The sequence below is a fragment of the Epinephelus fuscoguttatus genome, linkage group LG19 (assembly GCF_011397635.1).
Source record: "Epinephelus fuscoguttatus linkage group LG19, E.fuscoguttatus.final_Chr_v1".
NCBI lineage: Eukaryota > Metazoa > Chordata > Actinopteri > Perciformes > Serranidae > Epinephelus > Epinephelus fuscoguttatus.
This window is the reverse complement of record NC_064770.1, coordinates 38,654,739-38,670,669: the sequence shown is the minus strand read 5'-3', so window position 1 is coordinate 38,670,669 and position 15,931 is coordinate 38,654,739. Positions and strand designations below refer to the sequence as shown.

General features: G+C 41.8%; 1 protein-coding gene across 7 annotated transcripts in view; it reads left to right on the top strand.

Moving 5' to 3' along the window:
* Nucleotides 1-15,931, top strand: part of nfixb (nuclear factor I/Xb) — a 221,532-nt gene that overhangs the window by 33,243 nt on the left and 172,358 nt on the right. For 3 of the 7 annotated variants that reach the window (XM_049561064.1, XM_049561076.1, XM_049561067.1), the window contains one exon: nucleotides 2,402-2,437. The exons of the other annotated variants lie outside the window; for them this stretch is intronic. In XM_049561064.1, coding sequence (XP_049417021.1) covers nucleotides 2,402-2,437 — 36 coding nt within the window. The remainder of the gene's footprint in view (nucleotides 1-2,401; nucleotides 2,438-15,931) is intronic. 7 annotated transcript variants of the gene reach the window in all.

The window sequence follows — 15,931 nt, the reverse complement described above, 5'->3', positions numbered from 1 at the left end:
CATACTTTACTAAATAAATGCCACTGTTTTTGTGTGTGTGTGTGTGTGTGTGTGTGTGTGTGTGTGTGTGTATCTTAGGATTGCTTCCTGCTGCAGGTCAGTCTGCTCCACACCTTACTCAAGCTCTTCATTTTAAAAAGTGCCAGTTTTTAGAAATCAATCATCATATTTAGCACAATTTGTTGTTTGGCTATCTGTGACTTTGTTGCTGTTGTTGTTGTGCAGGAGATGTCAGTAAAATCTCCCTCAGCTGATCCTGGAGTCGCTGTTTGAACTTGTTTTTTCACTGTGGTGAGATGAGTCTCTTCAGGTGTGAGGCATCTGTAATAACTCGTGCTTTTCAGCCATATTTGAGCTCTTTATTTTCTCGGCTCAGTCACATTAAAACCTCAATTTTTAATCATTAATTTCAGTGTGAAAATATCAGCTCCAGAGCGAACAGGAGAAATGTGAGGCTTCTTGCAGAACTTTTTTTAAAGTGAGTTTTTGCACCGCAGCCGTGAAACTATTAGATTTCAAAAATCCCTCTGTCACACTTTTAATCTTTATCTTGCATAAACTGTCACAAACCCTCTAAATAAACCCCTAAATTTAACTATTTCCCTGCAGCACTTCCACACAAAGCCTCTTTTTTATTTATTTTTCCTGCTCTTTAAGGTTTCGCAGGTTTGACTGAAGCCAACCGGTGGCAGCGACCTGCCCACGTTCCACAGCTGCTGGAAGTCTTTACTCTTATAAAGCAGACTTGTTTATCCCTCATTGGCTTCGTCTGACAGTGGACTGCCAGGGCCTGTTTGAAGTGTAATTCAACCCTGATTTTTACAGTGGTTTTATTAAAAAGAGTTTTTCCCTCTGACGGCTGCTACCAGAGGCTGCATGAGAGGATGTTCTCGGCTCCTCTCGTGCGGGCACAAGTCGTGTCTGGTTCCCATTTGAAAACATCACCAGTGAGGATCATAACGTCGTCCTCTCGCTGACACCAGACGGGCAGAGGAGATTTTTTATTATTTTCCCTTAATTCCTTATTTTATTGAAGAAGCTATTATAGGCTACTCAGCGTGTTGACTTTAGACTCGGAGGGTGGATCTAACTCAGACAGAAAACAGAAACACATTGGTGAAATATGCTGATAGCATCACACATGTTGCCTGTACATGAGTGTGTGTAACATACACACTCGTGTTATTTTAATAATGAAGCATCTCCCAGCTGTGAGGCGTCCGGCCTGCATCTCCACACAGGCCTCAGAGACCATGACTTTATCTGTAATTGATAGAAAATTCTCTCACATCAGATAATCTCTGAACAAAAGGAGCTTTTATTAAGCTCCATAAATTTCCCTCAGTTGTAACTAATTGACAACAGGAGCTCACACACACACACACACACACACACACTGTAACGCAGCACACATGTTGCACATGATGGCAACTTACAGTGTGCCATTGGCCCGGCACTGATCACCCCTCATATGTGTTTCCTTTTTGTCATTTTTTAAAATTTTCTACCTTATGTGTGTGAAGAGAAGTTTCCCTCTCCGTGCAGACACACACACACACACTCTCTCTCCCTCTCTCTCTCTCTGTCTCACACACACACACACACACACACACATTCCCTTGCAGCTCCGTCTGCAGACGGGGAGGCACATTTTGTTTATTTAATTGCTGTTAATAATTAAAAATTCGAGCTTGGACCTCGGATATGGCAACAATTGTAAACAATCGAATGAATTATTAACTGTGATAAAAGCCTTGCTGGAGAGCAGCAGCGAGCTGGGATGTGACGACGGTGCGTAATGGAGCTCTGGGAAGACACGAGTGTGTGTGTGTGTGTGTGTGTGCGCGCGCGCGCGCGTGTGAGACTTCTGCTGTGTTTTTCATGTTGATCGAAGAATTTAGGGACAAAACTCACATCTATATTTCGGACTTTTTTTTTTTTTTTTTTTTTTTTTTTTTTTAAATCTTAGCGCTCTGCAAGGTTTGTCCAGAGGAGTGGGAGCCGGCTCATGTTTTTAATTTCCCATCCATTCTTTTAAAAACACATTTAAAGCATATATTAAATTTCCTGACATCATCTTCTTTTGTAATTGCCAGCTAACTAACTGTATCTGAGTTTTTGTCCGTTGTTGTTTCTCCAAAGTGTCCGTTCCCTTGCAGGCCACAATGACGCAGCACAAAATCTGTAACCTTAAATTACAACCTATTTTTTGTCTTTGGGGGGTTTCATTGCATTTTTAAATGTGTGCAGTAGTTTTAATATGTAGCTCGTGATGTTTTTAATCTCAGACTGTTTTTCACTGGTGCGACATTTTAACTTATTCCTTCCCTCTGCCCCCCTCTGCCCGCCTGGACGCTGACCCCTGCTCTCCTCGCCTCTTAACACCCTCTCAACACTAAAGTATTACCCTACTCACCTTCTAAACAATGCCTTAGTGGTAAGTCCTATTTAGTCCCTATTTATTCCGCATTAGGTGTTTGTGTTTTTGCATATTCCATCTTGAGAAAATGTTTTTCCTTTTTCTTTTTTGTGTGGTGCTCCTGCAGGGCCGCTCACGCTGACCTGCAGCTGCACACAGTTGTTACAGGCCCGCGCGGGAAGGAGATTATTTTGCACACACTCCATGGAAAGTTTGCATTTTCTACTCTGTGTTTTTGGCGACATGCTTCAGCCAGGCGACTTTTTTTGTTGCAGTGCTGCAGCGCAGATAAACCAAAAAGTGTGCGCAGCTCCGACCGCGATGTGTTTGAGTGTGTGCGGAGGAAAATATCTGTAGCACATGTATCACATTACAAACATTACCTCTGAGCTATATTTGAATTTTAAAAAAGTAATGCATGCATGATAAAATACCAGCCTTCATTTTGAAATGTCTCCTCTTATTTTTTAACTGCACTTCTCCGTCAGGCCTTGCGTCCTGCTCCTGCAGCTGTCTGCATAGGTGTAGGCTGATTATCGGACAGTTCATTTTCGATCTCTTTAGGGACTGTTCTTTATTTATCAGAGAAGGCTGTGGCTGCTGTGTGACTTGGTTTTTTTTCTTTATCTCCCTGAAGCTGCAGATATTTTTCTTTGAGCCCTGAGTGACTGGAGGAAAAAGCACAACCCTTCCTCCACTGTAAACAGGCCCCTAGCAATCTTGTTTTCTAAATATTTTGTTCTAAATTCAATGAGCAAACATCACAGGATTGAGAGTTATCACCGAAATTTTCTTAAACAAAATGCAAATCTTAATAATTACAAACCTTTTTCAGTTTCTAACACGTGATTTTGCTGATTTAAAAAAACTTGCCTTCCAAACTTGCAGTCGAGTTTTGGGGTTCAAAATAAATACAAAATACAACCATTTAAGGTTGCATGCTGCTCCCCTGAGCCAAAAAATATACATACAAGTCCCTCCCAAGTGCTTAAAAAATTATTTACCATGCCTCTCCTGTTTTGCACCCTCCCTCCTCATCAATAACCAACAGTCCCTTAAAGAACTCAGTATATGTGACAAATGTTTTTCGTGCTCTTGTTTTGTCTGTCCGTCAGAAGTCACCTCTGCTTTGAGGTCACCGTCTCGGCACACATGACTTATTGCTTTTCTCCTCCCAGTCCGAAGCGTTTCTTTATCAGCTGCTATGTGTTGCTCCAGGAGGATGTATTATATTTTTCTTACGTCACCGGCAGCCGTTATCAGCCGTTATCAGAGAGCTGTGTTTTCAGTGAAAATATCAAAGCATGAGCTCGTTTGTTTTATGTGAAAATCTGATTAAATGAATGTAATCAATATCTGCACTCTGAAGCATTAACTTTACATTTACACGTATTTGATGAGGTGGCCCTTACAACCCCCTCCACACACCCCTATATCCCTCTGTCTCTTCCCAAGGCCTGCAAAATGAGTTGGAACAGCTGTTCAGAGGATTAAAATCTGATGGAACCGCAGTCTGAATAAACAGAAAACGTTGGATTTTTCACAATTAAAGACACATGCACATGTAGCCATGCATGCATGTGCACGGACATGCAAACGCGCGCCTAAAACCTTTTGGTGTCTTCATGCCAATTAGGCCCTGTGAGTGGTTATCGCTGGATTAGCCGGGTTTGCTGTTTCCAGGCGACTGTGTCTCACCTTTATCCTTTAACAAAATCCTTTTCAGGCCAATTGCTGCAGTTTGGAGCTCCAGAGTCACATTGCAGCGAGTTAAGGATCGGTCACACTGCCTGTATTACATTTCTCAGATATTGAATTATGGTATCACTGTGGGTTTTGGTTCAGTTGCACACTAGTTTAATTGTCTTAATTCTATATATACAGTGGTGGTGATGCCAAACAGCAGAGAGAAGTTTAGCTTGTGGATAAAAGTGACCCTGCAGCCAGTAAAGCACTCTGCTTTTGGACGCCAGACAGGAGAATGAACTCATAGCACACTTGATTGACAGGTAGGGCTGATCTATTGTGCTCTCTTGTAACTGAGTTGTGTGTGTGCGCGGTGCACGTGTAAGAAGGGAAGACAGGCAGGGAGTACGGGGTGAAATTGGAGTCGCCGATTGGCCGCGCTGCTGTTTTGTGCTGTGCAGGCAGCGCCGGATCTTTTCCCCTCATCACGGGACACCAGGAGGTCATGATGCCAGACACTTGCCTGGGACACCGTGTTCCTTTTACTTATTCATCCTTACCATGCGGCCAGTTACAGGCCAACACACCACAAAAACCGTCGACGTTAAAAAAACGCTCGAGTCAAACATTTGGTGTATTTTTTTACTTTTTGTGTGTCATAAAAAATAATTTATTGCTCATTGATTCTAAATGTACACACCTTTGTGTTTGGTGTCATAAATATATTTATATTAGTTACTTTACTTGTGTCAAAATAATCCAGGATGACCTTTGAACCAACTCAAATGCTGACATTGTACATCTCTGCAAACCACCGACAGGCCACACCGCAGCTTATCATGTAGCAGTAATGTTGAAACTTAACATTTCTTTTTGTTTTATCAGCACTGTCGTTACCGTGGTTATGTTTAGGCACAAAAACCACTCAGTTATGGTTTGGAAAACAACATGTTTGGGCTTAAAAAAATGGTTTTGGTGGCACAGTCACAGCTGGAAAAGCAGTGATGTCAAGGGGGCATTTTTGTGTATCCTACTTCAGCGCTGGTAAAAAACAACAGCTTTTGATGCTCTTAACTGGTGGGAAATGCTCCTATGTCTCAGTAAAAAACAACCACTTGTCGTGGCACTTTTGTGGCTGGAAATGCAGCAATGTGTCAGTGAAAAACATCTGCTTTTAGTGGCTGGAAATGCAGCTAAGTCTAGCTAAAAACCACCACTTTTCACGGCGTTATCCTGGTTAGAAACACAGCGATGTTGTGGTATAAAAAACAACTGCTTTTACTGGCATTATCCTGGCTGGAAATGCAGCTTTGTCTTGCTAAAAACAACCTCTTTATGTGGCACATTTCCAGCTAGAAATGCAGCAATTTCTTAGTAAAAAAATACAACCACTTTTGCATCACTTTCCCGGTGAGAAACACAGTTATGTCTTGGTAAGAAAAAGCAATTGTTCTTATTTGCATTATCCTGGCTGAAAGTGCAGTGACATCTCAATATAAAACAACCACTTTGCATGGCACTTTTGCAGCTGCAAATGCAGAGATGTTTTTGCAAAAATTCACTGCTTTTCATGGCAATTTGCCGGCTGGAAATGTAGCGATCTTTCAGTAAAAAACAACTGATTTTTGTGGCACTGTCCCAGTTAGAAACACAGCAGTGTCTTGGTAAAAAATCATCTGCTTTTTGTGGCACTCTCCTGGCTGGAAATGCAGCTATATCTCAATAAAAAACAACCTTTTCTAGTGGCATTATCCCTGCTGCAAATGCAGTGATTTCTCAGTAAAAAAACAACTGCTTTCTTGGGGACTTTCATGGTTAGAAGCACAGCAGTGTCTTAGTAAAAAACAACTGATTTTGTGGCAATTTCCCAGCTGGAAAAGCGGTTATGTTTTTTGTTAAAAACAGCCGCTCAAGGTGGCGTCTTTGTGTATCCTCCTTTCATGGGCGCCAGCAGCCTAAAACAAGGAGGCCGCCCTGCTGAGACATCCCAGAGCTTCAGATGTGGGCATTTTGTTATCTCTGCAGCCTCAAAATTGGTAGCATGTTGTGGATTATTTGCATTCTAAGCATATAACTGCGAGGCTTATGAAGGTTTCTGTGATTAATGTGTTTGTCAGTGATATAAATTTTCTGTGTTTATTGTCAGCTGGTGACTGGGGGCCACCGTGCGTCAGCAGGAGTGAATTTACAGCAATTTTTGCAAAGAAATTCAGAGCTGTCTTTGGTGGCGGAGACAAAGACGAGATGAGCTGGGCACATTTTGGCAGCGGGCGATATAGATTTGAATTAAGTAGCATGTAGTTTTTATCTGGAGCTGCATGCAGAGAGAGGCAGAACCAACTGTGTCTCATTCAATATCAGCACAGCTGTCCCAGCATCCGTGGAGAATGGATTCCTACTGCTATTGCCATGGGAGGCTCCAGCCAAGAAGAATGGGAGGATATCCAGTGTGTGTGCGCGCTTGTGTTTTAAAAGGAAGGAGTGAGAGGAGAGAGCAATACGCTGGTGTGTGTGTGTGTGTGTGTGTATACGTCTGTCTCTGTGTGTGTGATTTTTGCATGTGTGTGTCATGTTGTCTCCACCCGCCTCACTTTTCCTTCGCTCATGTCACCTCTGGCATGGATTAGTCTTTGGCACAACCCTGGCAGTGCCCGCGGCCCCACTGCGGTTCTGTGGTCGCCGATATGTTGTGCTGTTGCCATGGCTACTGAACACACACACACACGCACACACACACACACACACACACACACGGGTGCTAAATTACATAATTGAGCTAGAATATACAGAGGAACACAAAATACTTATATGAGAGCAGAGCGAGGTAGAAAGGCAGGGGGGAGACAGAGTGTATGAGTCCAGAAAGACAAAGTGCGCCTTCACCACGAGCAGCAAACTGAAATGCATTTGGTGAATATTTGAGAGCTTTGTCATAGCTGAGCTTCAGACATCAGTACAGCATGTTCTTTCCTCCGATTTTGAGTCATAACTCTAAATAACAGAGCCGCCATTATGTGGGTATTTGGAGCGTTGTGACAACCGATCTGACGGGGCAGTTGAGGGAAAGGTGTTTGTGGTGACACACAAGTGGTGTTTGTGTCTGTGTGTGAAAGACAGAGGGAGATATCTACAGTGTTTGTATGATAGAGGGTGTGGCACCTCACTGTAGGTTTACACACATACACCATGGGGCACATTTCTCTCTTTACCCTCCTCCTCCTCTTCCTCCTCCTGAGCCTCAGTTTGTTTTGATCTTTTATCTGTGAGAGTATCAGCGATACGTCACATCTCTGTCACACTTGATGAACACAGGAGTGGGCTTTGAATCTCAAAGCGCCGCATCATTTAGGACTGTTGTCATAATTTTAAGACCCCCTCCACAAAGTTAGACATGTAGAAATAAAATGCTTTGATTATATTTTGTACCTGATATGTTCTTTTTTCTACAAAACATTCAATAACTTTCTTGAAAAATCTTAAAGTTACACCAACTCTCATGAATTTGCATTTGAATTTAGCAAAGGCATGACCCGCCCTGCTCATCCTGACATTCGTCATTCATAAGGGCCCTGACCATGGATGCATAAAGAGACCTGGACACAGCATTGAAAGCAGGATCCTGTTTATTCCTGTGAAAGCTGCTCAGTGGCGCATGAAGCCAAAAAAAAAGCTCTATTTCTGTGGTATGAAATTACTAGGGCTGCCCACGTCGACCTAACGTTAGTCGACCAGAAAGATCATTAGTCAACAACATTTCATTGGTCGCTTAGTCGCAGAAAAAAACAAAAACAAAAAACAAAAAAGTGAATCTCTATCAGGAGCTGCACCTTGTCAAAATAAATCCAAACCTATATGACTGGACCATGTATGACTTTAATGTGAAAGGACAGACACAGGAAGTGTCCTCGTCAGGTTCATTTCCAGGGCTGGTACCTGCGGTTATTCCACAGGCTAGTTAATAACATGTCGGGCAGGAAATCCAAAGTGTGGGATCATTTTGAGAAGGTGAAGGACGAACCCAAGGTGATATGTAAACTCATCTTCATTGGTCGACTACAAACATGACGTATCATCTGAAACATGGAAGTAGCTACATGCCCATTAGCCCACAGCGTCATTAACAGGCGGCTCGCTCAGTGTGTGACGTGCACTTGGAGATAAAATATAGGGTTGGGGTTAGAAATTGCCCAGATAATCTGCGCTGCTTCCTCATAATTGGGCCCATAGTCTAACTGCACTAGAGACTTCTACCGACCGGACCGGCTACTTCCAGTTTAGCGCTTCGCTAACTTGAGAGGGGATGAAATAATTTAAGCTTGTGGCTTTTCTACACTTTCCAAATGTTATTAGATTAAATAGATTAAATCCAGATAGTAGATCAAGTCATTTTGCAGGGGTTGTGATGCTCAAAGAAATGTATCCATGGATTTAGAGATGGCTCTTTCCTGATGTAAGTCAATGGGAAGAAGTCTTTCTAGGTCCAATGGCATCACATGATGGACCTGGGAGTTGAAATTCCACTGTTGGGCCACTACGAAAATTCACTTTAAAGCCGGGCTCACCTCCTGGTGGGGTCTGGCCCTGACACACCAAGCCGTCAGTCAGCCATCGATCACCGTCGGCCAGTCTGTCACCTTAGTGTGGGCTGTTTGTCAGTTGTTTTCGGCTGATTCAGCATGTTGAATCGGAGTCTGGGACGGCAGAGCCTGCTGGTGAATGATGTCACTCTGATTGGCAGTTGGGTTGTTGGGTTTAGGAGAAAAGAATAGGGTTTGGCTGTAGAATCTTACGGGATGCAAATACCACTTTCTCCGCCCCTCCCGCCTGCCTCACTCGGACATTTGCTGCCTTAACTTTCATCCTTGTCCCGCCACGTATTTCCCTGATGCCGCTGGGCGCCCTTAAACTATAACCGCAACCGGCCGTGTATCATGCCGACGTTAAAGGACGCCTTTTTCATTGGTTTCTGATGCAGCAAGCTCCAAATTTCGACAACTTCAGAGTGAGTCCAGGTTGGAGCATCACCACTTTGTGGTGTGTTCAAGTCCACCTTTTTGGCTGAGACACAGGCAACAAGAGGCAATGCAACAGTCGGCCTTTGTCGCCACTAGTTCTCTGATGTCGGTTTGGTGTGTCTGGGCCTTCACCCTAACCAACCCACCAAACAAAGGCAACGAGTAGCCAACCAGAGGGAGAGTAGGGTCGGCCATGCTTTCACCATTGGAGAACATGCAAATTCATCTTCCTCTTCACCCAGATTGTATATTGAACAATGATTGACCAGCCTAGCTGTGATGTCACAAAATCTTACTGGTGCCTGAAACAGTGACCATACGGGAGCTCGGAGACATTTTCCACTTGCAGCAGATGAATGTGAAAACCAGCTCTAAAACTCTGCACATACATCATTCTGCACCCAAACATCCAGGAGAAGTGACAATGAGCAAAACACATTTTCGACTAGAGTGGCACTTAAAAGAGAATAAGTGGAACGATGGATCCGCAGAGAAAGCTCTACTGTGTTGATCTGATATTATCTCTTACATATTAATTCACGACTGCAAATTAACATGAGAATCAGTCGTTTATTGTCACCACAGCTCCCAGTACGAGGCCAGTAGCAAAGGACTGTCACTATAAAAGATTTCAGTCAATAAAATCATGTTGCAGGTTGTAAAATGAATAATTGTCGTATATTTCTGTGTTTAGTTAGTTTTGTTCCGTGTCTAGTGCTGCAGAAGACAGACTGAGAAATGTCTCTGAGTGTGCTTTGTTCTTGCATTGAATAGATTTGAACTAATGCCAGTATCAACACACAGAGCGAACATTGACAGTAATTCATTCCCTGCTCTTTCTTTTTAATCAACAAGTAATGTTTCCGTAAAGACAAGCTGCACGATATTGAATTTCCCAGATCTTTTTTTCTTTTGCTCCACGAGGAGAAACGTAAAGGCTGAAACTTGTGACCAGAGCATGGAAAGCCATTGTATCAGCCAGTCACAGGTCAACAGAAATAGATAGAGAGTTGTTGTTGCGGATCATTGGCGGTCCACTCAAGGTCACTTCAGTGTGGGCAATCTGGGCATGTTGTTTGGCCTGTCCTGCCTGCCTGTCTGACCTACATCTCACTGCACTGGCTAAATATATACAGTAGACCCCTCATTACAAAGATCCCAGATTAATCTGGATGAAATCTGAGCACCGTTTCGCTCTCTGTTTGACTGCAGCCTTCTCTTCACAAACTTCCCCAGGCTGACTTTCCATCTCAGTCCGTCTCTCAGACGTATACTCACTATCCAACAACAAAAGAAGACAGATGCAGGCATTCACACAAACATGGCACACACACATACACATTATCATCCTGTGAATAAGACGAGAGCCACAATAGGTCTCACCATTCAGAAACAAATCCTCTGTACATTTGGAGTATACACCGTGTCTGTTTGAATTGGAGCCTAAATATGTATATGAGCTATACTTTGTGATGCCTCATGCATAACGCACCTGCACATACTTAATCACACGAGGCACAGGTGTGCATTCTTTCAGATAAAAAAAAGAGATCACACCCAGTACTACTGCATGACAACATGAGAGGATGTGTGTATGTGGTTAAGTTCCTTCGACTTGGAGGGGAAGAAACATTTCAACCACGTATCCATTACTTTAAGCTACGTCTACGACTGTAAACAAAAAATAATGACTGACATTTTGTGTAAGTTGATAAGTACACTACATAAAGGTCTGTTTATCTTCGCCTCCTCTTTGACAGAACTTTTAAATGCCACAAAATAGTTTGGTATTTAACAATTATCTTTTTACATGTAGCAAACTATCTGAATCATGTAGTGATTAGCCTACTTTTAGCTCACTAGCCTATTTCAAAGGATCATCCATTATTTTATGCTAACTATTTTAACTCTTTATCCATTACTTTTAGCTAACAATTTCAACAAATTTTTCCATTAAGCTGCTTTTAGCTAACTATTTCAATCACATCCATAAACTCTACTTTTAGCTAACTATTTCATTCACTTGTCCATATGCTCTACTTTTAAATAACTATTTCAATCACTTATCCATTGGCCCTACTTTTAGCTAACTATCTTATTCACTTATCTGTTAGCCTGCTTTTAGCTATTTCAATCGCTTATCGTTAGCCCTACTTTTAGCTAACTATCTTAATCACTTACCCATAAACTCTACTTTTAGCTAACTATTTTAATCACTTATCCGTTAGCCTGCTTTTAGCTAACTATTTCAACCACTTATCCATTTGCCCTACTTTTAGCTAACTATCTTAATCACTTACCCATTAGCTGGCTTTTAGCTAACTATTTCGATCACTTATCTGTTAGCCTGTTTTTAGCTAACTATTTCAATCACTTATCTGTTAGCCCTAGTTTTAGCTAACTATTTCGATCACTTATCTGTTAGCCCTGTTTTTAGCTAACTATTTCAATCACTTATCTGTTAGCCCTAGTTTTAGCTAACTATTTCAATGGATCATTGATTAGGGGAGAGGGGGGTGATTTGTGCCAGTGCGAGAGTTGTTCCACCCCTTGTTTCTAGAAAACTATAGAAGAAATTGGTCATGTGACCTCATATTTTTGAAAAGGCATCCATTTTACTCAGCCCGTGGAGAAATGAGGCAGTAAGTTCTAAGAGCACAATAAATACTTTCAAGGTACACAAGTTGACCCAACAAAATCTGATTCATTTAAATAAATTCATTTTATTTTTATTTATAAAAATATTTGTTCCACAATTTTCATTTATTTAGAATTGGGAATGTGGAGTCGGAAAATACTGAAGAAAATTGCAGCATTGACAAGTGGCATATTGTGTTGTGGCTGGCTGGTGTTGTTCTGGTTCTGAGAATTGCAGTTGATTTTGTTCAGGTTTAACTTAATTTTATTCTGAAAATGTTAAATATTATATAGGCCCACTTAAGATCTGTCATGTATTTGACGTGTTATCCACTGCTAAAATTGGCCTTTGATGTTAACTAAAAAAGCTTTAATAAGTAATTTGGTATTGAATTTGTCTTGCTTTGATATACATATTTTAGTTGGACACATTACTGCCATGCCCTCTCTTTAAAGTCACCTCGAGTAAAAACTGGCACATCTCACCCCACGCTCCCTACTTTAAGCTAACAATTTCAAAAGATTTTCCATTTAGCTACTTTTAGCTTACTGTTTCAATTACTTACCCATTAGCCCTACTTTTACTATTTCAACGGACCGTCCATTACTTTTAGTGAAGGATGATCGAACTATTTGATGTGTGAACTATTTGAGTGGATTATCCATTTTTACATCTAGGTAACTATTTTACTGTTTATCCAGTACTTTTAGTTAACTATTTTAACTGTTGGGCCATTAAATTTAGCGATCATTTTTGTAACTGTTCATCCAGTACTTTTAGTTAACTATTCCAACTGTTTTACTTTTAGCTAACTATTTCAGTCATTTATCCATTAGCCTACTTTTTGCTAAGTATTGACCAAATCATGGTGACGTCATGCTAACAACAACAACAATCACTTCCAGGTAGAAAATCGGCAGTTAATTACAAAATGGAGATATGTGAATTCAGAAAACTTGCTGATTTCTGTTGTCGTTTTCAGCTGTAACTTTAACGTTCAAAGATATATAGTTAAACATGATGGTCCCACGTCTCTGATGTTTCTGCTGTGCTTATTTATGTACTGTGTTGCTTTGCTATCATCTTTAATAAACAAAATCTAATGGCAGAGAAGCTCAACAATGTGCTGTTCATACATTACTTTTAGCAAACTATTTTAGCTATCGATTTCTTTTAGCTAACTATTTTAACTATTTATCTGTTTCTTTTAACTAATTATTACTTATTTAACTATTTATCCATTACTTTGAGCTAACTATTTAGATAGTTTTACTTTTAGCTAACTTTTTCAATTGTTTCTCTTAACAGTTTCAACAGTTTTACCTTTAGCTAACTACTTCAGTCACTTATCCATTAGCCTTTTAGCTAATTATCTAAAAACAGTTAATCCATTACTTTTAACTAAGTATTTTAACTTTTTATCCATTTCCTTTAGCTAACTATTTCAACAGATTATCCATGAGGCTAATTTTAGCTAACTATTTCAACTGTTTTAATTTTAGCTAACTTTTTCAATTATTTTAGTTAACTGTTTCAACCATTTTACTTTTAGTGATTATACATTTAGCTAACTATTTCAATAATTTATCCATTAGCGTACTTTTAGCTAATTATTAAAAACTGTTTGTCCATTACTCTTAGCTATTTCAACCATTTATCTGTTCTTTTTAGCTCACTGTTTTGACTGTTTACATTTAACTACATATATGGTCTTTTTCTTCATTACTTTTAGCCAACTGCTTTAGCCAGCTGTTTCAGCTATTTACATATCAGTGTTAGCCAACTGTTTAGACTTAGCAGCTGTCTAACTAGTTTTCAAGTGCTTTGAAAACACAACACTCAGTAGATGGACAAATTTTTTATTTAAATCGTAATGTGTAGCCTGCTGACTGCTGCAGTTGTGTCCCGGGCGTATAAGTCCTGCTGTTTGTGAGTCACTGATATATGAACCCAGCACAACACACGTTCAGCAGTTCGTCTGTGTCCTTCCTGTGTTCCCTCCATCCATCCTTTTATTAGCATGCAAAACAAACATGTCTGCACACCTGGTGAAGCCTGGAGGGGCAATTACAATCATTTGGACACAAAGAACAAAGACTTCATCAGGCCCGCAGTTAACTGGGAAACGGCGGTGGTGTCGGGGATTGTTCACTCGTCAAGGGGTGACATCACGCGGTGACGCCACTCGATGATGTCATAGCGCTCATCATCTTTTCACCGCTCCTTTGGCTTTGCTTTAAGTAGAGCGGGGATAAAGAGGCATTGATTGGCTCGTTGATTGTACCTCAAATTTCCCGAGGCTTTCTTTCATCATCACGCTACATTACCTCATGCTGTAGCAGAGGCGAAGCGGCTCCAAGCAGACTTCTGGATATGTTGATCCAGTACAGGAGATGAAAACAGTGACCACGCAGGAGTGTAATCCACGTCGGCTATTTAGCAGATAAGATTATGAGCCCAGCTGTGATTATATCCATGACTTGAGATCTGCTTTTATTCTCTGTCTCCGGGAACGTGGCTGAAAGGTTGGGCTTAATAGGCATTTATTGGGTTAATGTTGGAGGGAAAATCTTTTCCTGTCTTGGGGGTGGGTGGAGGAACGTTGACGCTTGGAGGCTTATGAACCTGCAAGTCAAACAGTAATGAAAACAGTTGTGACCTGATTTCAAGAGCTGGGGAAAAAGAGTGGATGGGGAAGGAGGATTTTTAGTTATAGACAAAGAATCACAGACATGTTAGCGAGACAAAGCTGCTTTTATTCCCTTCTTCTTCTTTTTTTTTCTTTGTCTTCTCTTGCTCGCTTGTGTTGCCTTTCATTTCTTCCTGTTACCTTCCCTCTCTGTTTCTGTCTGTGTATCTAATTCGGCCACCCCGTCCTGCAAGGAATAGCTGTCACCCCAGGGAACAAAGGGCTCGAGCTCGCTCTTCGGAGCAGGAAGTTGGCTCGGGGCCAAGGGTGGAAAATCTATACTTGGTTGCATAATATAACATATCTTTACCTCAGATGAACTCTGAGGAGGCCTGGCAGCTGCGAGCAAACAGAGCTGGAGGGCGGGAGTTTGTGTGTTATTAACTGACTCTGTTTGTGTGGAAGTGTCTGTGTATGTGTTTGGTATGAGTGCGCTGCTCTGTGCTGCTTGGGACTCGTGTTTGCTGCTGCTGCAGGCCCGAGGCTGTTGGAGACCCCCTCGACAGCCGAGCAGAGTACAGTAGAGTCAAATAGACCCTTGTTGAGAAAAAAAAAAGGATCAGATCAGAGTAGAGTTGAGTAGAGGAGGCCGAGGCCAAGCAGGGCTCAGGGTTAGACTCAAACACAACTCTGTGGCTTCTCCTTTTGGCCCAGGCAGCCAGTAACTACTATCCCAACTACAGCTGCAGCGTACTCTGTGATATAAACTTTCTGCTCTGTTTAGGCTCAGAGAAATAGCTGCAGGATTAGTGTGCGTTACATGGAAAGTTGTATATTTGACTGGAAAATTCGGCGCAGGATGAGGATTTCATGTCACTGCTGAAATATAAAACACAGATGGGCCAGATTTTATTCTGCGAGTTCACGGAGCGGGACTGCTCCTCAAACGCTCTTTATGACTAAATTCAACTCGCCGCTCTCCTGTTATTAAGACGTCTACATGGCCTCTGAGTAAAACTCTTATAGGAGTGCTTGTTGTGATGTGATCGCCTGCAACCGTAATGGAGAAACAGTGTGCGCCGCTCCTCTTTTGTGGCTCCACTTTTTCTCCGTCAAGCAGCAGCAGCGGTGGCGGCGGCAGTGGACCCGAAGGCTGTCTGACGTGTCAAGCTGCTGTCAGTCTCTTCAGCACGCACGACGTCTTGAGAAAAGGCCCCGTGAAACTCAAACTGGGCTCATTATGGTCATCATCTGGAATAAAGCGCAATCATCTCCGCCACCTGTGGCAAGCTGCGGTGGAGAAACAGACTCTTGTAGGCCTTGTGGACCTGTCTGCTGCGAGTTTGCACACTCTGTTCATCCTGTTATTTCTCTGCCTTGTTTTTCCTCTCCATCTGCACACCTGAATAAAAGTATTTCCAAGCTAGAGTTAGGACTCATATGGGGACCACAAATTGACCGTATATTGCAGCCAGGCTGCGGAGATTTATGATGAAAGTGAATAGGGATGGTGTGGGCGGTATGCAGAGGTGCATATTATGGGG